The 26,082-nt window shown below is 40.4% G+C and overlaps 1 protein-coding gene across 13 annotated transcripts in view; it reads left to right on the top strand.

The window, feature by feature from the left end:
• The window catches only part of LOC122548961 (uncharacterized), a 428,093-nt gene that overhangs the window by 271,666 nt on the left and 130,345 nt on the right, over positions 1-26,082 (top strand). For 12 of the 13 annotated variants that reach the window (XM_087986578.1, XM_087986574.1, XM_087986577.1 and 9 more), the window contains 2 exons: positions 1,760-1,876; positions 16,816-19,254. In XM_087986578.1, the coding sequence (XP_087842704.1) occupies positions 1,760-1,876; positions 16,816-19,254 (2,556 nt within the window). The remainder of the gene's footprint in view (positions 1-1,759; positions 1,877-16,815; positions 19,255-26,082) is intronic. The other variant, XM_043687984.2, reaches the window with a different exon arrangement.

Here is a 26,082-nt window from a genome sequence, read left to right as displayed (position 1 = left end):
TTTTGTAACTGCCCTTATTTAAAAGTAATACAATTGTTTCTTACCCAAGTTTCTCACTCTGAAACTGAATGACAAATGCTGTGATACTATGGTAATTATTTCCTAGATATTTTTTATTATTCTGGGGTGATTTATTAAACCTGCCTCATTATACATTGCCAAATCCAAAATAGCCTGATTCCTGTTTGCATCCACAACATATTATTCTAGTAAACCCTCTACCAATTTGATTTTCCCAATCTACATGAAGATTAAAGTCACCCATTTCTAATTGTACTATTTTTTTTTTACATGCCCTCATTATCTTTCTTTTCTTTCTCTGTTCTACAATGTAGCTGCTGTTAAGGAGCTGTTAGATTAATTCCACCCATACCTCGGACTCCAGCCCCTCAACTCTACCTGCAAACACCTTGTTACAAATATATTCACTCTGGATCACCTTGGTGTCTGTTAGTTCCACATGCTACAAGAGCAATGCGTCATCTGATCTGCCATCTCTATCCTAATGTTATTTTTAATTGATGTAATATCCCTTCTCTTTACACATGGAAAATTTCCCCACTTGTTATACTTTATGGTAATTTTTTTTATACCAGTATCAATTTTGTACTTAAGCTCTTTGTCAGAAAAGGAGAGAAAAAATACGGCTAAAGACCTAAGCACAAACGAAAAGCTTTATTTTTTAATTTAAAGACTAGAAATGCTCATTAATCCTACTCAAACAGCTATTACATTTAGGTAAAAGCAATCAAATATGTTTCTTGTTCTTTTGTCTCATTCCTTGAGACATTTAACTCTGGAGCTGCAGAGAGTTAGCTATTTATACATGCTCCCAAGTCAAAGGATCTAACTGAAACATTTAATGTCATATATAGTTAAGGTGCTCCCTTCCTCCTGCAGCGGGCTGGAGGGCAAGTCCCTGTTTAATGCCAAGTATAAATTAAATTAGATTAAAGTACATATGTACAAATTTCAGATTAGGTCTTACTCAACAGATGAATGCACTGAGTCCTAGTTGAACTGCGTTTGCTAGTGGAATGATATTGACCTTAAACATGGATGGTAGTGACAATGACGAGGGGTCATCAATTTTAAATTGTCAATCCAATATAAGAGTGAGGAGAGCTGTTGGGAGAAATGTTTTATGTAGCAGGTAGACACACCAAGGGACACTTTGGAAGGTTCAATAAGAGACCATCCTATAATATTATGGGCGTATGCATGAATGTTTGAAACAGTAAAGGAAGGGGATAAAAATGGAATGTGGATGCTGGGTTTACTCAGTTTTGGCAGAATCTGTGGAGAGAGGAAAACCGTTTCAGTGTGAGAAGTTACATGCTCTTGAAAGGGGTGGAAGGAGAATGTATAAAAGGGAAGTGTCTGGAACAGGGTAGGATGAAGGGGAGATTAAGTGGCAACAGTGATGTGGAATAAAAGGCAAAGGGAATGGTGACGGTAGGTAGTAAAGAGACAAAGCATTTGTCCAGAGTGAATGTATATACCAAATCAATGAACAGCTTTGTCCAAAAGCAAAAATATGAATTGCCAAATGGTACTTGACAAAAAAGTCCAAAATGAGGAATGGAACTCCATCTGAAAATGCACACAAAATAGAATAATTGGTTGAGTTTGCAGGATGTGATGGACTGTAAACCTTTATCTTTTTATCATAAGTTTGGAAATAGTATCACTGACTTGTTTTTATATGTACTTAGAAAGGTTTCAGATCTGTTTTATAAATCTACCATCCTGTTTGTAGGTACAGAACTCTCAGGAAATCTGGCTGAAGTAAACTTATGGGAAAAAGAGACATTTATAACTGATTTACCAACCAAACCAGCTCAGCAGCACATGGAGCCTACACAGGAAGTAACAGGTAAGCAGTGAAATTTAACATATAGCATTATATTTGGAGTTTAATAGTATCTTTTTGGTAAATGTACTGACCAATTTGTTGCTGAGTCGCACATCAGAAAGACCCTGGTTCAATCATATGTTTGTGTTGAGTTACGTATTCTTGAACAGGACAACATTTAATGTTGCTGTTGTGTTAGAGAATGGATTAGCTACTAAAATTCCTGGTCTGAGGATTATCTAATGCCTCTAGTTAAAATGTTCTCACATGATCATGCTTGGCTGCAATCTTCCCGCATTTGATTTTTACCTGGACTCTTACATGAAGAATGGTCACTATTGGGCTGTGGAACACAATGTCACCCAATCTCTTGAGAGCAACCTCCCCACCCCCTCTCCTCCTCCACCCCCAAGCAAAGCATGTCTGCCTAATGGAGGAGAGCAGGACATGATTAGGTAGTGTAAGAGAAATCAAGTTACCAGCTGAGAGGAGATCTTAAGATTGCTTGCTTTATATTGGAGTATTGTGTGGGAAATAAAGAATATAGATTGCTGTTAGCCCAGGTTGAATCAGGCAATTTTGTTTTTCTGTGTATGATCTATTTTTGACTAATATAGCTGGAGTGCTTTCTATTACTGCAGTCGCTGTGGATATGTTCACCAGCTCGACACCCAAGCTACAAACATTTACACAATCCTTGAGCTTTCTAATACTGTAAGGTATAGTAGGCTAGATTTTTAAAAAATACTCATGGATTATAGGACACTGCTAGCACAAGAACTTATTGCTTATTTCCAGCTGCTCAGCCATTTTGAGGACAGTTAAGAGTCAACCACATTGATGGTTGAGTCTGGAATCACATGTAGGCCAGATTGGGTAAAATGGCACATTTTCTTCCCTAAAAGGCATTCATGAACTAGAAAGGTTTTTACAACTACCTCCACAGATACCATTACTGGTTAGTTTTTTTTTATTCTAGTTGAGAACATAAGAATTGGAGCAGGAATAGGCAACTCAGCCCCTCAAGCTTGCTCCACCATTTAATACGCTTATGGCTAATCTCATTTTAGCACCAACTTCACTTTCTGGCCTGCTGTCCAGAACTCTTCAACTTCTACTAACTAAATATCTCTCTATCTCCTCAAATTCCTGGCATCCACTGCTCCCCAGAGTAGTGAATGTCACAGATTCATGACCCTCTGAGAGAAGTAATTCTTCCTCATCTCCGTTTTAAATCTGCTATTCTTTACTTAAAATTATGACCTCTCGTTCTAGAATGCTCACAAGGAAATGTCCTCTCTACATCTAGTTTATCAATCCCCTTAAGCATCTTGTATGCCTCGATTAGATTAGATTCCCTACAGTGCGGAAGCAGGCCCTTCGACCCAACAAGTCCACGCTGACCCTCCAAAGAGTAACCCACCCAGACCCATTCCCCTACTCCCTACTAATGCACCGATCACTACGGGCAATTTAGCATGGCCAATTCACCTGACCTGCACATCTTTGGGTTGTAGGAGGAAACTGGAGCACCCAGCGGAAACACACGCAGACACTGGGAGAATGTGCAGACTCCACGCAGACAGTTGCCCGAGGCTGGAATTGCAAACCACTGAGCCATGGTGCTGTCCTAGAATAAGCTCTCTTCTCATTCTGCTAAACTCCAGAGCATATAGGCCTAAACTACTCAATCTGTTGTCACAAGACAAATCTTTCATCTCTGGAATTAATCGGGTGAATCTTTTTCTGAACTGCCTGCAATGTAACTACGTCGTCCTCAACTAAGGTGACCAAAATTATACACAATACCTGAGGTGTCATATCTCAAATATCTTGCAGGATTATAGCAAAACTTCCGTGCTTTTATCCCCTGCTCATTTAACAATAAATACCAAAATCCCATTTGCTTTCCTTATTAGTTGCTGTATCTGCATACTAGCTTCCTGTGATTCATGCATGAGGACAACCAGATCCCTTTGCATTGAAGCACTGTGAAATTTCTCCCCATTTAGATACTAAGTTGCCTTTCTATACCTCCCACTAAAATGGAAAGCCTCACACTTATCCATATTATCTGCCAAATTTTGGCTCATTCACCTAACCTATCCATATTTTTCATAAATGTGTTAGAGTCATAATGTTGTACAGCATGGAAACAACTCGTCCATGCTGACCAGATATCCTTCTTATTCATATACCCATCCAGGTGCCTTTAAAATGACGTAATTGTAGCAGCCTTACCACTACTTCTGGCAGCTCATTCCATACATACACTACCTGCTGTGGGTGAAAAAGTTGTCATTAGGCCCATTTTAAATCTTTCTCCTCTTACCCAAAACTTATGCCCTCTAGTTTTGGACTCCCCTACCCAAAGTTTCTTAATTGCAACTTACTTTCCCGCCTATTTAAGTGTCATCTGTAAACCTGGTTGTAGTTCATTCTATTCCTGCATCCAAGTCAATAACATAGACTATAAGTAATTGGGGCCCCAAGGACTGAACTATGTGACACCCTACTTAGCTACATCTTGCCAACCAGACAAAGACCCATTTATCCAAAATCTCTGCTTTTTGTTGGTTAGCTAGTTGTCTATCCAAGCTAATAACTTGCCCCTAATCCCATATAATCTTATTTTGTGTATTAGCCTTTTTGTGCAATACTTCTCTACTGTCATGTTACATCTACAGGATCCCTATGATCAACTTTGCTTGTTACATCTTTGAAGGACTCTCGCAACTCTAGATTTGTAGGATAATCTGAATTTACATTGCCTGGCTATTGTATTGGAATCTGAATGTGTGGCTCCAGATTTTTGGTTGTACTGGACTATGCATCTATACCCTTAAGTATAATATTAAACCAGGAATCTAGTGATCATGAGTTCACATTCCACCATGGCAGTTGCACAATTGTGTTCAATTTTAAAGGTCATTTGTAGGTTGACATCAGAAAGTTTACAATAAAAAACTACCAGGTTGTGACAACCAAACATCTTTGATCGTGTCCTGAAAGGAAGGAAGTCTACCATCACCATCCAGTCTGATCTGCTTGATCTATGCATGCAAGGTGATTGACCATCTGTGCCTTTCCCAGCACAATCTCTGCAATCGTTGTTACTTGCCACTGTCATTCATACCTTGTGAGCAAAGTAAAAGTAGAAGGTCTTTATATCATACATCAATAAAACCATTTCTAAATTCACATTTATGGGCTAGTTGTGATACATACACTAATGAAGGGGAGTCTTATGCAACCAGCATGGTGTTTTACAGGATGCTTGAATATTAGTTGTCTCATATTATGCAAAATACCATACTCCTGAATTTGTTCAAAGGCGATAAACAGAGCTTCTGAGTGATAAAACTGTTTGGAATTTGATCTTGTGCATTTTATTCTCTTAGCACTCCTCTTCCTCACTCTGATTATCCACTGTGATGCTCTGTACGATAATTAATTTAGTGATGGGCAACTTTATACTTGCCCACAGCAAGTAACCTAATGTGGGGGATGTTTACTCCTTCTAAATAAGTGATGACATGATTACTACTCTGAAATGCCAGGAGTAGCAGTTTTACTGTCTGACAGGACATTGTATTTTCCAGGGGAGGGGCAATAAACTATTTCATTTAAAACTTGGGCTTGTTGCTGCAATCAGCAATTATTTAACTTTTTTGTATCACTTCAGAGTCGTTGGGGAGAAGTTGCTCAATTTTGTTTGAACATAGAACATTACAGTGCAGTACAGGTGCTTCGGCCCTCGATGTTGCGCCACCCTGTGAAACCAATCTGAAGCGCATCTCACCTACACTGTTCCATTATCATCCATATGTTTATCCAATGACCATCTAACCGCCCTTAAAGTTGACCAGGAGTTAAGGAGAGGCTTAATTCAGCAGTGCTTAGATAAATGACTGGCAACAACTTTAATATTGGGGAAGCAGGCTAGTTGAAGGGATCTGACATTTTGGACACATTTTAATAGGTGAGATAGATGAGAAAACAAGTTTTGGAGGTCGAAGGTTTCCAGTTTTTCACTGTGTAGGGCCTATCTTCTTGTCTATCAACAAACCTCATCTTTGCGCCCCACAATGGTGTGACTTTAAATGCTCTTCTTTCAAAACTGTCACTGTTTCTGATTGTTCTGAATAAACTGAATTCAGCACTTCTCGATCTTTTTTAGAAGCAAGTTTTAAACCAATGTATGGCAGAATTGATTGACCTGACATTCTCTTTTACTGAAGCTTTGCAGTTAACAGGTGGAGGGGGTTGTGTCATGGAGTATATGCAGATTGGGTTCAATTAGCAATGCACTGTAAAATGCAATAATAAGATGTACAGACCACCGTTGTCACCAAAATGCACTGAGATTGTTCAATTAAGTGAGGCCTGAGGCAAGCCAGTAGAACTGTGCCTTTCTGGAGGGAGAAAGAGCAAGGTTCATCCTCTTAATTTGGTTTCTATGAAGTGACTGCCTGCTAGTATGTTCAAGTGCAGGTGTCTACTGAGCACTTGTGGAGCATGGCTGTGATGCCTGTTACAAAAGCATAGCTCACCAATACTCGTGCCCAGATACACATGATTTACAGCATAGTGGACAAAATACTAGAAAAGTTGCCAGTTTGGAGGAATAATCCTTGACGGTATTTAAACCCCTCAAGGGAGTAGTGGGAAGGCTATTTAGTGGAATGGGAGGGGCCATATGGTTATAGTGCAGTAAATTGGCATTATAACATCCTCTGCCAAGAAGTGAGGTTTGAAAGCTGTAAGCTGCAATCCTTGTCGTTCAGTCTGTAGATTCAGAATATGAATTGAGCATTGCTGCACTGCCAAGAGAGGGAAAGCAATGGGCATTGTGTAGTAACATTTTCTAGCCATGGGAAGAAAACATGTGACAAGAATCACTGAGGAATGATGATTATTCATTGCGGTTTTAAAATTTGAACTATTTGTTTCAATACAGTGAGCACAAATCTGTAATCTACAATGTTTCTAATTAGTATTGTTATTTCTCATATTTGCTTGCAGTTAATGGTTTGATGAGGGGAGTTGCAGGTATTAATTTCACCCAATGTCTTGAAAACTACCTATAAGGCAGAAATAAAAGATGGAGGGAGCAGGAATATAGTTTTTCAATCATATTATAGACTGTGTTCCTCTCTTCTGCCCCTCCTTCCCCTGAATTAATGGTAGCTTTGTTGCATCTGGTGTGGCACTAATCCTTAAAGACCCAAAGACTTGAGAATTGTTGCATTCAATGGTCCATTGGGTAAACATACTCCATCAAAATTACAACATGGAAACAGTGCAACCACTGTCACGGTTTTTCCTTCATATTTATTTGCACAGCTCCCATCTCCTCCTAACACAGTATTTTTTCCCTCATGGAGTCAAATAATCATTACAGCACAAAAGGCCATTCAACCCGTTGTGGTCTCTGCTCACACTCCTAGAAGCAGTGCAAATACTGCCCCTCTCCAATTTAATCTTTAGTATTGACACACACTCAGCCTGAGCCAGTAACCTTCGAATCCCATCTCCTCAGTTGCTTGCCTGCACAAACCTTTCCTTGACCTTTTTTCTAAAGGTACATCTTGTAACTATGACCCGTTGGAAATATTGGAAAGAATGTGCTGCTCCTTTTGCGTTCCACTTTTTTCTAACTTTAAACACTTTTATTGTCCCATAATATGTGATGTCGGTCAGATAGTCTGGTTTCAGTGAGGATTAGTGAAGAATGTATTTATTCCAAGTCACTTGGGAGAGTTTCCTGACTTGAAACCACAGTCTTCTGGCTCAGATGTGTCTGTGTTATCATGGGCCATGGCTAACATCATTGTATGAGACTGTCGGTCCTTAGTCCACATGAGTGCTGTAAGGACATAATCTGAGATTACTGCTCAATACAACACAGTGTGATGCTGAAGGAACGTTGCACATTCAGTTGGTGCTGTTGTCGTGGATATACCACCAAAATGAAGCATCATCATCTCTCTCTCTCAGGTGGACATGTAAAATCCCACAGTACCATTGCAAAGAGCAAAGGACATAGGGAATAGAATAGGCAAGTCAACCCCTTGAACTTGCTTCACCTTTTCAATTAGATCATAGCATCAAAAATGTGCCTTTATAAACCACCTTTTAAGTTAAAACATGTAATGCAATAGAACATTTGAAGGTATTTCAGGTGTTAATTAAAAATTGGTAGAAAGGATATTAGAACAGATGGCCAAAAGTTTATTCAAAGTGGTAAATTTTAAGGCAGATAAAATTAGGAACTTGGCAGTTGAAGGCATGGCCTTCTGTGGTGATGCAATTAAAGTTGACGATGCTCAAATGTAGAGGAGTTCAGTGATCTCAAGTGATTAAATTCCCTACAGTGTGGAAACAGGCCCTTTGGCCCAACAAGTCCACATCGACCCTCCAAAGAGTAACCCACCCAGACCCATTTCCCTCTGACTAATGCACCTAACACTACGGGCAATATAGCATGGCCAATTCACCTGACCTGCACATCTTGGACTGCGGGAGGAAACCGGAGCACCTGGGGGAAACCCATGGGGAGAATGTGCAAACTCCACTCAGACAGTCGCCGGAGGCTGGAATCGAACCTGGGACCCTGGTGCTGTGAGGCATCAGTGCTAACCACAGAGCCACCGTGCCACCGCTGAAGTGCTTCTAGGTCTGGAGACGACAAAGGGTGAAGCCACTGAGCAATCTTTATAAAGAAAAGATGAGGGTGAAGAGTTGTACTTCAATTCCATTTACCTACCTGTACTCAAAATGATGTACTGCTGAATTTGGATTTTTATATGTCAGTTATACCATACCAAAAATGTCAGTTCAATCAATGGCACAATTTAATATGGCCCAGAACTTCTGATCAGTGATGCTCCTGAGGTAGTTGCCACAGTCTGCAAAGCTAATCACTGCGATGGCTTTTTCCAAGTTAAAGCTAGGTTTCCAGTCTTGCCTGCAATTGTAATCTGTTGCTGCAGCTCCATAGAGAGAAATGATAGACAGAATTACCTGAGAAGCAGCATCTCATTTTTATGACATTAGTTGCTGTGTTCAGGTAAGTTTCTAGTGAGCGAATGTGAGGACTGCAGATGCTGGAGATCAGAGTCAAGATTAGAGTGGTGCTGGAAAAGCGCAGCAGGTCAGGCAGCATCCGATGAGCAGGACAATCGACGTTTCGGGCAGGAGCCCTTCACCAGGATACTGCCCGAAACATCAATTCTCCTGCTCCTCAGATGCTGCCTGACCGGCAGTACTTTTCCAGCACCACTCTAATCTTGACTAAGTTTCTAGTGGGACAGGTGAGGGTGAGGGGTTTCCATCGAGGATTTTAAATGAGGGTAAGGTAGAAAATTGTAGATGCCCCAACTAGAAACTTTGAGTTCCCTGTGTTCTGGAGTCATCCCTCTGAATTGGAAAATTACCTACGTCACTCCACTTTTACAGAAGGGCAAATGAGGAAGGCCAGGGAATTATAGGCCAGTTGGTTTAATGTCGGTGGTGGGGAAATCATTAGAGTCTATGATTTAAGGATAGGGTAATTGAATGCCTCAAAAACCTTTCAGTGAATCAGGGAGAGCTGGCATGGATTCATGAAGGTAGGCTGTGCATAACAGCCCTTAATTTTTTTGAAGAGGTGACAAAGGTAGTGGAATGGAGAATGTGTGTGGATGTTGTTTGTATGGACTTCCAGAAGGCATTTGATAAAGTTCACAAGAGACTGTTAACAAAGGTACAGCATGGAAACAGACCCTTGGGTCCAACCCATCCAGATATCCCAATCTAATCTAGTCCCACCTGCCAGCACCCGGCCCATATCCCTCCAAACCCTTCCTTTTCATATACCCATCCAAATGCCTTTTAAATATTGCAATCTTACCAGCCTCCGCCACTTCCTCTGGCAGCTCATTCCATACACATACCACCCTCTTTGTGAAAACGGTGCCCCTTAGATCTCTTTTATATATTTCCCCGCTCATCCTCAACCTATGCCCTCTAGTTCTGGACTCCCCAACTCCTATCCATGCCCCTCATAATTTTGTAAACCTCTATAAGGTCACCCCTCAGCCTCCGACACTGCAGGGAAAACACTCCCAGCCTGTTCAGCCTCTCCCTATAGCTCAAATCCTCCAACCCTGGCAACATTCTTGTAAAACTTTTCTGAACCCTTTCAAGTTTCACAACATCTTTGCGATAGGAAGGATACCAGAATTGCACGCAATATTCCAACAGTGGCCTAACCAATGTCCTGTACAACCGCAACATGACCTCCCAACTCCTGCACTCAATACTCTGACCAGTAAAAGAAAGCATACCAAACTCCTCCTTCACTATCCTATCTACCTGCGACTCCACTTTCAAGGAGCTATAAGCCTGCACTCCAAGGTCTCTTTGTTCAGCAACACTCCCTAGGACCAAGTCCTGCTAAGATTTGCTTTCCCAAAATGCAGCACCTCGCATTTATCTGAATGAAACTCCATCTGCCACTTCTCAGGCCATTGGCCCATCTGGTCCAGATCCTGTTGTAATCTGAGGTAACTCTCTTCGCTGTCCACTACACCTCCAAGTTTGGTATCATCTGCAAACTTACTAACTGTACCTTTTATGCTCGCATCCAAATCATTTATGCAAATGACAAAAAGTAGAGGGACCAGCACCAATCCTTGTGGCACTCCAGTGGTCACAGGCCTCCAGTCTGAAAAACAACCCTCCACTACCACCCTCTGTCTTCTATTTTTGAGCCAGTTCTGTATCCAATTGGCGAGTTCTCCCTGTATTCCATGAGATCTAACCTTGCTAACCAGAATCCCACGATGAACCTTGTCGAACTCTTTACTGAAGTCCATATAGATCACATCTACCACCCTGCCCTCATCAATCCTCTTTGTTGCTTCTTCAAAAAAACTCAGTCAAGTTTGTGAGACATGATTTCCCACACACAAAGCCATGTTGACTATCCCTATTCAGTCCTTGCTTTTCCAAATACATGTACATCTGTCCCTCAGGATTCCCTTCAACAAATTGCCCACTGCCGATGTCAGACTCACCGGTCTATAGTTCCCTGGCTTGTCCTTACCACACTTCTTAAACAGTGGCACCACGTGAGCCAACCTAGTCTTCTGGCACCTCACCTGTGACTATCAATGATACAAATATCTCAGCAAGAGGCCCAGCAATCACTTCTCTAGCTTCTCACAGAGTTCTCGGGTACACCTGATCAGGTCCTGGGGATTTATCCACCTTTATGCGTTTCAAGACATCCAGCATTTCCTTCTCTGTAATATGGACATTTTGCAAGGTGCCACCATCTATTTCCCTACATTCTATACCTTCCATACCCTTTTCCACAGTAAATACTGATGCAACATTCTCATTTATGCACCGTTTTCTGCAGCTCCATACAAAGGCCGCCTTGCTGATCTTTGAGGGGCCCTATTCTCTCCCTAGTTACCCTTTGTCCTTAATGTATTTGTAAAAACCTTTTGGATTCTCCTAAACTTTATTTGCCAAAGCTATCTCATGTCCCCTTTTTGCCCTCCTGATTTCCCTACTGCCTTTATACTCTTGGGATTCACTCGATCTATCCTGTCTATACCTGGCATATGCTTCCTTCTTTTTCTTAATCAAACCCTCAATTTCATTAGTCATCCAGCATTCCCTATACCTACCAGCTTTTCCTTTCACCCTAACAGGGATATACTTTCTCTGGATTCTCATTATCTCATTTTGAAGGCTTCCCATTTTCCAGCCTTCCTTTTACTTGCGAACATCTGCCCCCAGTCAGCTTTTGAAAGTTCTTGCCTAATATAGTCAAAATTAGCCTTTCTCCAATTTAGAACTTCAACTTTTAGATCTGGTCTATCCTTTTCCATCACTATTTTAAAACAAATAGAATTATGGTCGCTAGCCCCAAAGTGCTTCCCCACTGACACCTCAGTCACCTGCCCTGCCTTATTTCCCAAGAGTAGGTCAAGTTTTGCACCTTCTCTAGTAGGTACATCCACATATACTGAATCATAAAATTTTATTGTATGCACTTAACAAATTCCTCTCAATCTAAACCCTTAACACTATGGCAGTCCCAGTCTATGTTTGGAAAGTTAAAATCCCCTACCATAACTACCCTATTATTCTTACAGATAGCTGAGATCTCCTTACAAGCTTGCTTCTCAATTTCCCTCTGACTATTGGGCGGTCTGTAGTATAATCCCAGTAAGGTGATCATCCCTTTCTTATTTCTCAGTTCCAATCAAGTAACTTCCCTGGATGTATTTCCAGGAATGTCCACCCTCAGGCACAGCTGTAATGCTATCCCTTATCAAAAACGCCACTCCCCCTCCCCTCTTGCCTCCATTTCTATCCTTCCTGTAGCTTTTGTATCCTGGAATATTAAGCTGCCAGTCCTGCCCATCCCTGAACCATGTTTCCGTTATTGCTATGATATCCCAGTCCCATGTTCCTAACCATGCCCTGACTTCATCTGTCCCTTGTATTGAAATAAATGCAGTTTAATTTATTAGCCCTACCTTGTCCTTTCCCACCCTGACTGTTTGACTCTCTTCTGTTCTCAGCTGTACCAGTCTCTGATTGCTCTCTTTTCTCACTATCTCCCTGGGTCCCAACCCCCAACCCCCAACTTATTAGTTTAAATCCTCCCAAGTAATTCTAGCAAATTTCCCTGCCAGTATATTAGTCCCCTTCCAATTTAGGTGCAATCCATCCTCCTTGTGCAGATCACTTCTACCCCAAAAGAGATTCCAATGATCCAAAAATGTGAATCCTTCTCCCATACACCAGCTTCTCAGCCATGCATTCATCTGCTCTATCCTCCTATTCCTGCCCTCACTCGCTCGTAGCACCGGGAGTATTCCAGATATTGCTGCTACTCGAGGACTTTTTTAAGTTCCTGCCTAACTCTCTGTAATCACCCTTCAGACTTTTGCCTTCTTATGTCGTTGGTTCCAATGTGGACAATGACCTCCTGCTGGCCCCTCTCACCCTTGAGAACATTCTACACCCTCTCTGAGACATCCTTGATCCTGGCACCAGGAAGGCAACACACCATTCTGAGTTTTCGCTGTTGGCCACAGAAATGTCTGTCTGTACCTCTGACTAGAGAATCCCCTAACACAGTTGATCTCTTGGAATCTGACGTACCCCTCATTGCATTAGAACTAGTCTCAATACCAGAAACTTAGCTGTGCGTGCTACGTTCCCCTGAGAATCCATCACCCCCAACATTTTCCAAAACAGCATACTTGTTTGAAATGGGGATAGCCACAGAACACACCTGCACTAGGTGCCTACCTTTCTTACCTTTCCTGGAGTTAACCCATCTATGTGACTGTATCTGAGACTTTCCTCCCTTCCTGTAATGGCCATCCATCACATACAGTTGCTGTTGCAAATTCCTCATTGCTTCTAACTGTCTCTCCAACTGATCCATTCAATCTGATAAGATTTGCAACCAACAGCATTTATTGCAGATATAATCCGTAATAACCCTTAAACTCTCTTTTAAACTCCCACATCTGACAAGAAGCACATAACACTCTACTAAAGGCCATTTTTGTTCCTTTGCAACCTACAGACCCAGAAAATAACACCATCTTATTCCTCTATAAAACACTACCCCAGGTTAGATTAATAGTTACGGCTTATATTTTAAGTTTAATCAAGAGACATATATCAAAAACATATCATCAAGAAATAACCTACTCTACTCACTACTGCAGACTTTCTCTACGCCATTTAAAACAATTCACTTATCTGATTCTGTGCTGTGAACTTCACCCAAACAGTTCCTCCAAGATCAGTTGTGTATTTCACTTTGCTAATTTTTTTAAATTTTCCCAGACGCACTCCGTTGTCCAGCGATACATGAATTCAAACAGCAAAGGCAGTGTCAGTTTCTTTCTCGCTCTCCTGCATTGACCTCACCATGTGCTTTCTTTATCTGTTTTTCTCCCTTTTAAAACAAATACTTGTGGGATACCACTGGTCACATGCTGCCAATTTAAGTACCTACCCATTATTCCTACTTTGTCACCTGCCACTCAACCAATTTCCCTGCCATGTCTGTAATTTACCCTCAATTCCATGGACTCTGAATAATCCAAGATGGACAGGAAAAATTTCTGGCTGCTCCTTTTTTTGAGGTATTTTAGGTGTTGGAGGTGATTTCCTCGAATTCCAGGAGCAGCAATTACTGTTTTACATGCTGTTGCATTGTTTTGGAACTTTGGGAAAAAAAAGTCAAAACAACAGCAGTTTTAAAAGGGAGAAGAGCAGACAAAGGAAGCACATGGTGAGGACAGTGCAGGAGAGAAGAGAGAGAGTGAGAGTGAGAGTGACTGCACAGTTTCCGCCTTTGCTGTTTGATTTCGTGTATCGCTGGACGTCGGAGTGTATTTGGGAAAATTAACAAACGGTGAAATTCAAATAAGCTGCCAGAGGATGTGGTGGAGGCTGGTACAATTGCAACGTTTAAGATGCATTTGGATGGGTATATGAATAGGAAGGGTTTGGAGGGATATGGGCCAGGTGATGGCAGGTGGGACTAGATTGGGTTGGGATAGCTGGTCGACATGGACGGGTTGGACCGAAGGGTCTATTTCCAAGCTGTACATCTATGATTCTAATTCATCTTGGACTGGAAGAGGCTAGATCAGTGTACTTTCTAGATGGTATGAAGTTAAATATATTGGATGTCCAAAGAGACTTGAGGGTTCAGGTGCAAAAATCTTTAAAATGCCACAAATAACTACAGAAAATAGTCAAGCAAGCTAATGGAATGCTGGCCTTTCTACCTCAAGGACTAGAGTTCAAGGATGCAGAACTTGTGCTGCAGCTGTGCAAAACTCTGGAGTATTTTGAGCAGATCTAGGTAGCACACCTTGGGAAAGGTGTATTGGCCTTGGAGGGAATACAGTGTAAATTTACAAGAATGATACCAGGACTTCAGGATTAAATTATGAGGAGAGATGATACAAATTAGGCCTGTTTTAGAGTTTAGAAGATTAAAGGTGATTTGATCAAAGTCTTCAAGGTGATGACAAGAAGAGACAAGGTAGTTAAAGATAATGTATTGCCATTGGTTGGAAATTCTGGAACAAGGGAGCATAATTTTAAATTAGGCCTAGAAGAGATGTTAGGAAGCACTTCTATATACACACACACACAGGTAGAGGTTTGGAATTCTCTTCTACAAATGGCAGTTGATGTCACTGAATTGTTCATCTGGGGCCACAGGTAAATATTTTGGGGAACATGGATTTTAATTCCACTGTACAGCAGATGGTAAAATCTGAATTCGATTTTTTTAAAAAAATCTAGGTTTAAAACTCAGTCTAATGATGAACGTGTAACAATTATTGTTAAAAACCCATCTGGTTCACTAACATGGGAAGGATATCGGCTATCCTTTCTTAGTCTGGCCAACATGTGACTCGAGACAGCAATATAATTGACTCAACTGCTGAATAAACTGCCAGAAAGAAACAGTCACTTTTCAGGTCAGTTGAGAATGGGCTACAAATGTTAGACTTGTCAGCAATACCAACATCCCATGCAAGAGCAAGTCAGAGGCCAGAAATCCTACAGTGAGTATCTCGCCACCTGACCTTCCCCTCACTCTCAAAAGTCTGTTTGGCTTCTACAAGGCACAAGTCAGGAGTGTGATATAATATTCCCCACTTGTCTGAATGAGAGTAGATCCAACAACACTCAAGAAGCTGGATTCCATCCAGGACACAACAACCTGTTTGATTGGCATCATATCCACAGCAATCATTCTCTCCAAACTAGTAGTGTGTACCATCTACAAAATGCACTGCAAAGATTCAAGAATGCTCCTTAGGCCGCATGTTACAAGCCCACGATCACTTCCATGTAGAAGGCCAAGGTCTGCAGATAAATGGGAATGCAAGTTTTCCTCCAAGCCACTCACCATCCTGACTTGGTATATTGCAGTTCATTCACTGTCACTGGGTCAAAATCTTGAATTCCCTCCTTAAAGGCATTATAGGTCTATCTACAGCACATGGACTGCAGCTGTTCAGAACGCAGCTCACCACCACCTTCTCAAGGGCAACTAGGGATGGGTAATAATTACTGGCCCAGCCAGTGATGCACTCATGAATGAATAAAAGAGAAAAAATAATAAAGGAAAAACAGAATGGGGAGTGCTCAGGAAATGACCATTTTATATAGAATTATCACTGTGTGCCTTAAAACAAACAAATTCTGTATGGAAAAGAAGAAATGTTCGCTCTGATCTGGGGACCTGTGGTGTTCACCTACCTTTAGCTCCTTTGTTTTCTCCATGTGCACAGCCATGCAAAAATTTTAAACGGAATATGTAATCATTCCTGAATAAAGTGGATGCAGATTTTTAAAATTTATTTTTCCAGTGCAAAACTATTTGAATTTCTCCCCCTCACCTCTGGAATTGATAATATTTTAAGGATGAAGATCCATGGGTCTTGGATGCTCTCAAGTGACCGAACTATTGAAGTGTTATGGGACTATTGTAGCCAAACATACTTTTATCTTCAGCTGATGTTAGTGGTTACAACAGGATGATTTAATTTATCGCTGTCTCAGCTCAGGTATTGAAAGTATTTGTAACCCTCAAATTGAAATTAATGACTAGCTCCACACTAAATATTGAACCTGGACCTTACTAGTCTGTGTGACTTAATATTATACAAATCAGTACTTCTACTTGTTGAGTTATTACGATGCTTCTATTTTTAAAATGGTCAGTAATATTCATGTTCTCTACCCCCCCCCCCCCCAAAAACCAAGAAAAATAACTATTATTACAAGGGAGGGAACGTGTTCTTACTAGGAGAACAAAATTGAAGTGTTGAAGTTGCAAAAATTGAAGTGCTTTTTAGAATTGATAACTTTGTATTTAGCTGCTATTTTTCCCTTGCATATAGAAGAATTTGGTGTGCCATTCCTCAGCCTGCATCAAGCTGAATCATCTTTCCACCTTGTAGACTGTTGTGACCCAGATCTGAGTAGTGCTCGCTTAATGGATGATTGTTCGCCAGTTTCAAACATAGCAAAGACCACTGCTGCAGTTGATACTGTACTGCAGACGCCAACAAAATATTCACCAACCACCCCCCAACAAGAGAATTTGAGCTGTGAGGCAAGACTTCCTCCATCCACGGAACCATTTTCACCAGCCTGTGGGAATTTTGATTCATCAGTGGGTGCTGTGGATCTTACTAACAACACCACAGAGATTGCTGTCTTACCTACAAAAACCCCGTTACTAGATCGAACCTCTGGAAAAGTTAAGCTTGCAGAGGCGACTTCAGAAATCGCACAGAATATAGAATCTCCAGTTGTAAAAGTGGCTGTAGAGAAGAAAAAGAAAAAGAAAAAACGCTCACATACAAAAGGAGCCCAACCTCCTGCAATGGATATGCATGCTAAAGCCAAAGAGGTTCAAGCAATTGTTTCTGACCAGCGACTAGAAGGGCCACCTGGAGGAACAGGGAAGCATAAGGAAAATGTGTTGAACAGTGAGGGGTCATCTAAAGAGGCATCAGGGTTACAAGTAAAAACGCAGGTGGCTGGGGGTGTGCCAAGTCAAAGCAGTATTTGGGCATCTGAAAGCTCAGAGAGTGAACTAGCACATCAGCCACTGCACAACGCTAAAGCACCTTCAGAGAGCGATGTAAGAGCTGTTGTTGAGAACCAAAGAAGCGAGGCAGCTCGTGCAGCTAACCAGTCACAAATGGAGAGAATGTCAGAAGTGGAATGGACACAAAATACTTCGGATTGTTGGAGCAGAGAAGTTACCGCTTCTGAGTTCCTCCAAGCATCCAAGATGGAAGAGAAAGTAGAACATCCTTTAGAACTTTGGGGTGAAAATATCATTTCACCTAACTCTCAGAAAAAGACTGAAGTAAGCAGGGTAGCACCACTGACTCCTCTGAAATTAGATGGTCGAGAATATACTCCCCCTCAGTCAGAGGAAGTACCTGAAATGAAGGTGAAGGAAGGGCCTTATCTAGCACATATAAGTAAAGAACCTACTTCCCCTGGGTCAAAGCAAATGTTTGAGGTGAATGAAATGACAGTACATGAGGATAGCCAAATTACTGTCTTTAGGTCACAATTGCCCTTTGAGGTGAAAGAAGTAGCAGAGACCCTGCTGGAAAGTGAAAGTGGAGAAAACAATTCCCCCAAGTTTCAGCAAACATTTGAGGTAAAAGAAAAGACAGAGACCCTTACAGAAAATGCAGATAGAGAACCTTCTCTCCTTGAGTCATTGAAAGTGCCTGAGGGAAAGCAGATAGAGTCTTCGCCAGAGCATGTGGCTGGACTCACTCCATCCCATCAATCAGGGGAAATGTCTGGGGTGAATAAGATGGCAGAGGCCCCTCTCAACTTTGTGGATACAGAAGCAACTTCCCCTGAATCGAATAAAATATCTGAAGTGAAGAAGATGACACCGATCCCTCTGAATCATGAGAGTAGGGAAACCAGTTCCCTTGGGTTAAAACAAACCCTTGAGGTGAAAGAGATGGCAGAAACCTCTCTTGCACAAGTGAGTACAGAAACTGCTCCCCCTGATTTAGACATTTCTGAAGTGAAAGGGGTAGTTGATATTTCTCTAGAAAATTGTGATAGTAAAATTGCCCCAGTCGAAGAACAGAAGTCTGAGGGAGAAATATTGGTTGAGAATACGTTATGTTGGAACAGAGAAACTGCTCCCTCTGAGTTGCAGCAAATGCTTGAGGTAAATGAGGTGGTGGAGGAACCTTTAGAATGTTGGGACAGGGAAATTTCTCATCCTGACTCTCAAACATTCAATGTGAAGGAATTAGTGGCAAGCCCTCCAGAAAGTCCAAATAAGGAAACTGGTTCCCCACAGCTTCAGCAAACATCTGAAATGAAGGAGATGCTGGAGAGTCCTCTGGAACATCCAAACAAGGAAACTGACCTCTCAGAGACTCAGCAAGCATCTGAGGTAAATGAGATGGTGAAGAGTCCTATGGAATATCAAGAGGGTTTTCCAAAGTGCACTGACCAAGTCACTTCGTCTTCTCCAAAACATGAAACACCCAAACTGCTGGACGATAATGAGGAAAAAGGTTCCAAGGTAGCCTCGAAAAAGGAAGCAGGCCCTAAAGTCCTCCAAAAACGAGGATTCCCTAAAGGTACTTTGCAAAGAGAAACTGGAGCAAAAGTGTCCTCTGACCAGCACAGGGCTACAAAGACATCAATGCAACCAAAGGTAATGAAGGTTCCCAGTCAGCGCCAGAGAGATGTTAAACAACTTGGGTCAGAGAAGATTGGCGAAATAAATGTACAGTCTGATCAGGAAGGACATCTGGATGAGAGTTCTCGACAAGATGAAGGTGTGTTCCACCAATGATAAGAGTGCCATGTTCCCTGCCCCTGATCCACTTTCCCTAATGCTTCAAATTACATAATTCTGGCTCAGGATTTTGATCTAACTGGATTGGCACAGCATGGTATCTGCCTTTGGCTCACTAAAGCACATATCATCTTGCATGTACCATTTCTGTTGAGTTTATAACTAATCTAATGCTTACTAACCACAAGATTCTTTTGGCTGAAACTAGCAACTTATGTTTTCTGGATATCTGTTTAACCCACTGCATGGCAGTTGGTTGGTGTCAAAGTGATTTTGAAACAATTGCTGTGGTGGTGGTAAATTCTTATTTATTTGGAAAAAGAGACACAGGTAAAAGAAGAATAAGAAAGGTAAGTGCTGAAATTAGGCTGGATGTTGTATGCTTTAATATTGAAAGCTAGAATTGTCTGTGTTCTAGTCATCTAAGAAACCAGTATTTGGGAATGCAATATAACCTTTGTTGCCTTCCACAGTGTAAGTCTTTTTTCCTTTGTCAAAAATTCTCAACCAATGAATGAGATTAATAATACCTTAGATATGTGAATGAAGATAACTAAGTGAAATATTAACAGATAGTGGAGAAATATCACTTGACAGATTACTGTGTGAAAGTCCCAACTATTGGCTAGAATAAGAAATGTGATTACTGACTGTGCTCTCCACTAAAACTTGTTTACTGTTCACCACAAAACATACTTTCCATAAGCAAAGCTTACAAAAAATATCAAAATCTGTATTGAGATTAGGTTCGCTACTCCAGTTTCATAAATACACCCTAATCGTAACCTGAACCTGAAGAGCCAGTGAAAGAGTTATCATTTTAAGATAGTCAGAGAGACATGAGAAATTAAGACAATTTGCAGGTACTTGGAATGTTTGTCTCTGGTTCAGTGTTGACGTCTTGTGGGGAAAAAATGCATGAGGCACTTACAATCATCTGTCACTTTTAGTAAATGGCAAACAGCTAGTCCAGGCTAAAGCAACTTAAAAACAAACTTATTAATAGTTTAAATATTACATAAAACCTTGGCTTGCAATAAAATTTCCAAAAACCTGATATCATAAAATAGATAAAATGGATTTAATTCAAAAGGCCATTTGTCTGTTTTAAAAAAAATTCACTTTGGGGTCTGGTAAGTTGCAGTATGTTTGAATGAATCAGTCAGCTTCTCAGGTTCATTGATCTTTAAGATATATGGGCAATGCAAGGTTCATTTTATCAAGAGCTCTGGTTACCTGCCAGGACCAAAGCTGAGAGCCCAATGATTATTCATAATATTACCTTTTTCTTAACAAATTAATTGATCTCGTGTAGTTTTGAGATGTTCATGGCTGGATATTTGACCTTCCTTATATTTCTTTTAATGGCTTTACACCTGATGTGATTAGAATTGTTCACTGTTCCTCAGCTGCTGGTATAATTACCTTAATGTGCTCAGCGATGGTTCTCAGTCTTGAGTGTTTCTTTTGCATGCAGTATAAAATCATTACAAGAGGACTAAGGCCATTCTTGATCTGAGCATAACAGATTACATCCAGTTTAACTGCCAGGAGCCTTTGAAAGTGCTTTGGTTTAGAACAAAAAATGTATGATGCAAAAGAGTATTCTCAATACAATATTTACTTTATTATTTTATTTTGGTTCCTCTTTTTAATGTGTTTGTCTTAAATACTGGGCTTGAATCGAAAGGAATGGGCTTAATGGAATAATATATAACAATGGGTTTTAATTTGTGGGAACCCTCTGAAAATATCACCCTTGCATTTATAGAATCATCTAGTACAGACAGATGTTCCTGTCTTAACTCTTTGAAAGAGTCATCTAATTAGTTACACTCTCTGCTGTTTCTCTGTAACGTTAAAAATTCTTCCTTTTCAGACATATATTAATTTCCCTTTTGAATGTTGAGTCTAATTGTACCACTTAGTTCATTACAAAACAGAAATTTGTTGAGTTTAAAAATTGCCCTTGCTCTATGGTCTGGCCAAACATTACCACACTCTATTAAGAAGTGATTTCTTTGAAATATTTGCTTTTCTAGGGTCGAATATTCAAATGTCTGCATGAGCTTGCTGAAGATAAATAGTAGTGTCATTAAGTTATTAAATACACAATTATTGCGACATGGCACTTGATGTGTTACATTCAGTTCTCAGGCAGGTGGAAAAATCATGTCCTTTTGTGAAAACCTAGGATGTATATGGGTAAGATTGCCTCACCAACGCCGCTGCCTTCTTGGTGAGTTTGATCACAAGTTTATTTTATCTTTTTGTTTTTCTGTGAAGTCTAGTAACAACAGATGTTTTTCTCCTTCTGTCGTCATTCACTACAGTTCGTGCCATCCACTGTGTTCTGAATATTAAATGGCTCTGTTACTGTTTGAATAGCAAATGAGTAATGGGCAACTGTGCATGCAAGTCAGCTCACCAATCCCCTTCAGCTTTCTGTTTTGTTTCTGTAACTTTGGAATTTTCTGGAAGAATTGTACACTGGTAGATTATACATCTTTCTGTGAAAGTACTTGAAAACATTTTTATTTAAACATTATCATCCAAAGCTGAATTCTGAAATATTGGGGAGCAGGAATAGTGAGTTGCTGAAATAAATTTATTTCTGGAGTAGCTCTCCTCAAGTTGTGTTGCAGATTTGGTGATATTGATCCGTAAACAATTTTATTCCTGCTTGTGCTGAAATATTGAGAATTTTCTGGTAATTAGATTGAACTTTGTATTGTTATCTGTAAAGAAAGAACAAAAGGAAGGTTGCATTGAAATAGCTAGCACCTTCAGGACATCCCAAAGTGTTTTAAAGTGCTGTAATGTAGGTAAAGATCGAATCTCGTTTCTGTCCTGCTTTTCTCAGTGACTAAATTTATTTAAAACCCATAGCAGGCAATTTAATTTCATTGCTGGAGAGGATATAGTTTACACATTTAGGAATACAGAATTCAGTTATTTATTTATTTTGTCATTTTCTTCTTCTTTGTCTCCTCAATCTCAAAACCAGATTCTAGCCACCAAACCATTGAAACTCAAATTAGATTCTAACACTTCAGCCCATTTCTTGGATCTATTATTCTGTACGATATAGATCCCATCAGATTTCAATTTTTAAATGTACCAGATATTAATGGTATATTGTGTGTAAAATTCAGTATCGGGGGGCATTTTTACAAATTACTGGTACATACCTGTTCCTCTATACACTGTAAAGAGTACGTTAAATGTAGCATTTGGTAGTTGCTATTTAATTGTGATAGGGATGCCTTGTGACTAGGAAATCTGGTCGCTGGGCTCCCATGATTCTATATGTGCTTTCTTTTCTTCAAATTACCTCATTATTTTAACAATTCATGGATTCAACAATATAACATTCAAAACATTGCTTATTTTTCAATAATCTTTGGTACTGGTTGAATTCTTTTCCATGTCTTTGGATTAAATTTTTCAGTTGAAGGCTTAGAAGCAAGAAAAGTTTAGACTTGATGTTTTGCCCAGAGCTGTGACCAGAGAGTTGAATTTGGTTTACACAATCTGATGCATTAGGCAAGAGGATTAATCATATCTGCAGCAATCATCAATAACTTATCAATCAATTACAAAAATCCTTAAATGATGGCATAATACAATAGTTGACTATTGACGACTATGTCTGTGATGATACAAGAATCCATGATGCATCTGCTCTTAGGATTTTATTAAAGCAAATTGATATCAGTAAATGTGGCCAAGGGGTTTATATATTTGAGTTTTTGACTGTGAAATGATAATGTTATTGGATTAGTATTCCAATAGTTTGGAGAATTCTAGAGATTATGAATATAACTCCCATCATGGAGGTTTGATATTAGAATCATGCAGTATAAGATGCCATCTGGATCATTGTGCTAGTCACCTCTTTGAAAGAGCTGTCCAATTAGCCCCACACATCAATATTTTCACTCTTAATTATTGCAACCTAGGGTAAATTAAACTGAGGCACATGGTCATCAAGATAGTCATAGAGTTTCTACAGCACGGAAAAGGATCTCTCTGGCCCAAATGTCCTCATATCAAACATCAATCTATTCTAATTTCAATTCCTTACACTGGGCCCAGAGCCTTGTAAGTGGTTTGCTTCTAGATAATTCTTAAATGTCTCATGGATTCCTGCCTTTGTTGCCTGTGAGGTTCAGATACCCCCAACCGTCTGGGTGAAACTTTGCCTTCCTCAAATCTCCTCTACCTCCTGCTGCTTACCTTTAAAACTGTACACCATGATTACTGAGCACTTTACTGTGGAGAAAAGCTGTTTCCCATCCACCCTGTCCATGACCAGCAGAACTTTGAATGCTTCAATCAGATTGCCCTTCTTCAGCCTTACCTACTTTAAGGAAAGCAACCACAACTAGTAGTCTCTCCTCGTAGCTGAATCATCCAGGCAAGCCAACATCCTAGTGAATCTGTTCTGCACCCCCTCTGGTGCAATCAGATGATTACCAAGGAGTGTGGTGACCAAAACGGCACACGGTACAGCAGCTGTGGCCCAACTAATGGATATAAAAAACTCCATAACCATCTTTCTCCCAACATGACCAATTGTTCTTTAAGATTTCTATTTGAATTTGTTTCCACAATTCTTTGAGTGCATTCCAAATCATAACAGTCCTCTCTGTATAAAGGTTTCTCCCCATTTCTGCTGTTGCATTTGCCATTTATTTTACATGTTCACGTTATCAACTTACCTGCCACAAAAATTGTTTCTCCCCATTTACTCCATCAAAACTCTTCATAATTAGGCCTAATTCTATTAGATCTCTCACTGCTCTCATATCTGATATCATTTTAGTAACTCACCTTTTGTAGTCTTTTCAAGCCTTGACATCCTTCTTAATCTTAGTAAATCAGTTAGGGATGTGCACAAAGATTAGTCTGCGCTGTTCATCCAGATCAGCATCAAACCTTGTTTTTCTCAACAATCTGGGATGCATCCTATTTGGTCAGGAGGACTTTATTTTTCTTTTCAGAGTTCATCTATTCTAATTTCACTTTCTAGCACCGAGTGCCTTTTTTATTTAAATCCGGGATACAATTTACTTTAGAGGTCCACCACAGTCTACAATTCTAGGTAGGTATTTAAAATCAAAGTGTTGAGAGTCGTTATGACATACCTTCAAGGTGGGACTTGAACTCCTAGCTCTGAGGTAGCAACATTACCACTGTGCTACAAGAGCCATCTGGAGGACTTGTTAGCTGTGAATGATCCCAACCTATTTAGTATCTCCTTTTTATCTATTTCTAACCTATCGAACATCTCTGTAATCTTCTCCACCTCTGTCTTGTGTGTGCAGTCCCACTTTACAGCAACAATCAGCTGGCCACAAATTCAGACTTATTTTATCTGTCGGTAGCTCAGTGGCACTGAAGCCAATTAGTGTGCCCCAGTTGTTGCTGGCAGCTAACTCCGGAGCAGTCTTGATTCATTTTGCTCTTCAGTGAACTATCAGGGGAATGACCTAAAAAGAATGGATGTTTACCTTTCCGGGTTCTCTACATTTCACTAGACATCAACACTTTTACTTGTTTCTTTGTTATTTCTTTTGCATCATATTTACATATGTACAGTTGTGAAAATGTAAGGTAAAAACAATGACTGCAGATGCTGGAAACCAGAGTTTAGATTAGAGTGCTGCTGGAAAAGCACAGCAGTTCAGGCAGCATCCGAGGAGCAGTGAAATTGACATTTCGGACAAAAGCCCTTCATCAGGAATACAGGCAGAATGCCTGCAGTGCCTTCAGGCACTCTGCCTGTATTCCTGATGAAGGGCTTTTGCCCGAAACGTCAATTTTACTGCTGCTCTGATGCTGTCTGAACTGCTGTGCTTTTCCAGCACTACTATAATCTGAAAATGTAAAGGGTTATAGTAATATAGTTAACAAGATCATCGGGAAGCAGCTGTAACTTTCCATTGTTTACTTTCAAATCCTTCCTTTAGCTCCACTGGGGCTTTTGACTGGCTTGGGGCCCTGAATTACATGGGTTACATATTCTTTATCACCTCAGGACTCAAGCAAACATTCATGAAAGCTGTCTCCCCTTTTCCTTATTCCCCATCTCTCCCCTTTGTGGTAAACTTGTTTTTTATAACCTTTTAGAACTACAATATCTCATGACCTTTCTCAAATAATATATCAACAAGAATATAGTACACTTCTGCATTTTACCTTTTCACAGATGTTCAGCCGTCTGGTCTGGTCTCTCTCCAGGAATTGCAGCAAATGTATAATGTGCTCTGTCAGCCAGTTGAAGTGGAAACACTGCACGCACCTCAGGCTCAGTCTTAGTCTGCCTTTACCAATCTCGAGGACAGCAGGACAGGCTTGATGATGTGCTGGCACTTCCTGTTGTGTTGTTGTCTTTGTTAAAGGTGCTAGGTGGCATAATTTTGACAGACTGAGTCAGTTTATTTTTCATTGCCAACCCCTCTCAGCCTATCATAAGATACCATGAGCCCTTTCAGAAATTAAGAGAAGTTTACAAACAAAAATGTAATCCGCCACTGTTTAGTGAAAGGTTTTGCCAACAAGTTTTTGTTCCGTTTTCTTTCTTTGTATTCATCTATCAGATTCAGATTTCACTTCTGAGGCTACTTCTTGCTAGAGTTTGATACCACGGGTATGCTCTGTCCATCAATCCACTGGCTCTCCATGTCTAAGCCTATACAGTATGTTTTAACGAACCGTTGGAATTAGTGCATTGCATCACAGCTGAGCTGTTTGTGTCCTCACCTTGTCTGTTTTTTCTAGCATGAGTTAGTAGATATGCAAT

The sequence above is a fragment of the Chiloscyllium plagiosum genome, unplaced genomic scaffold (genome assembly GCF_037043375.1).
Source record: "Chiloscyllium plagiosum isolate Xiang-an unplaced genomic scaffold, Cpla_swu_hap1 HiC_scaffold_4, whole genome shotgun sequence".
Classification (NCBI taxonomy): Eukaryota; Metazoa; Chordata; class Chondrichthyes; order Orectolobiformes; family Hemiscylliidae; genus Chiloscyllium; species Chiloscyllium plagiosum.
The sequence above is the reverse complement of the archived record's forward strand: the minus strand, read 5'-3'. Positions and strand labels throughout refer to the sequence as shown.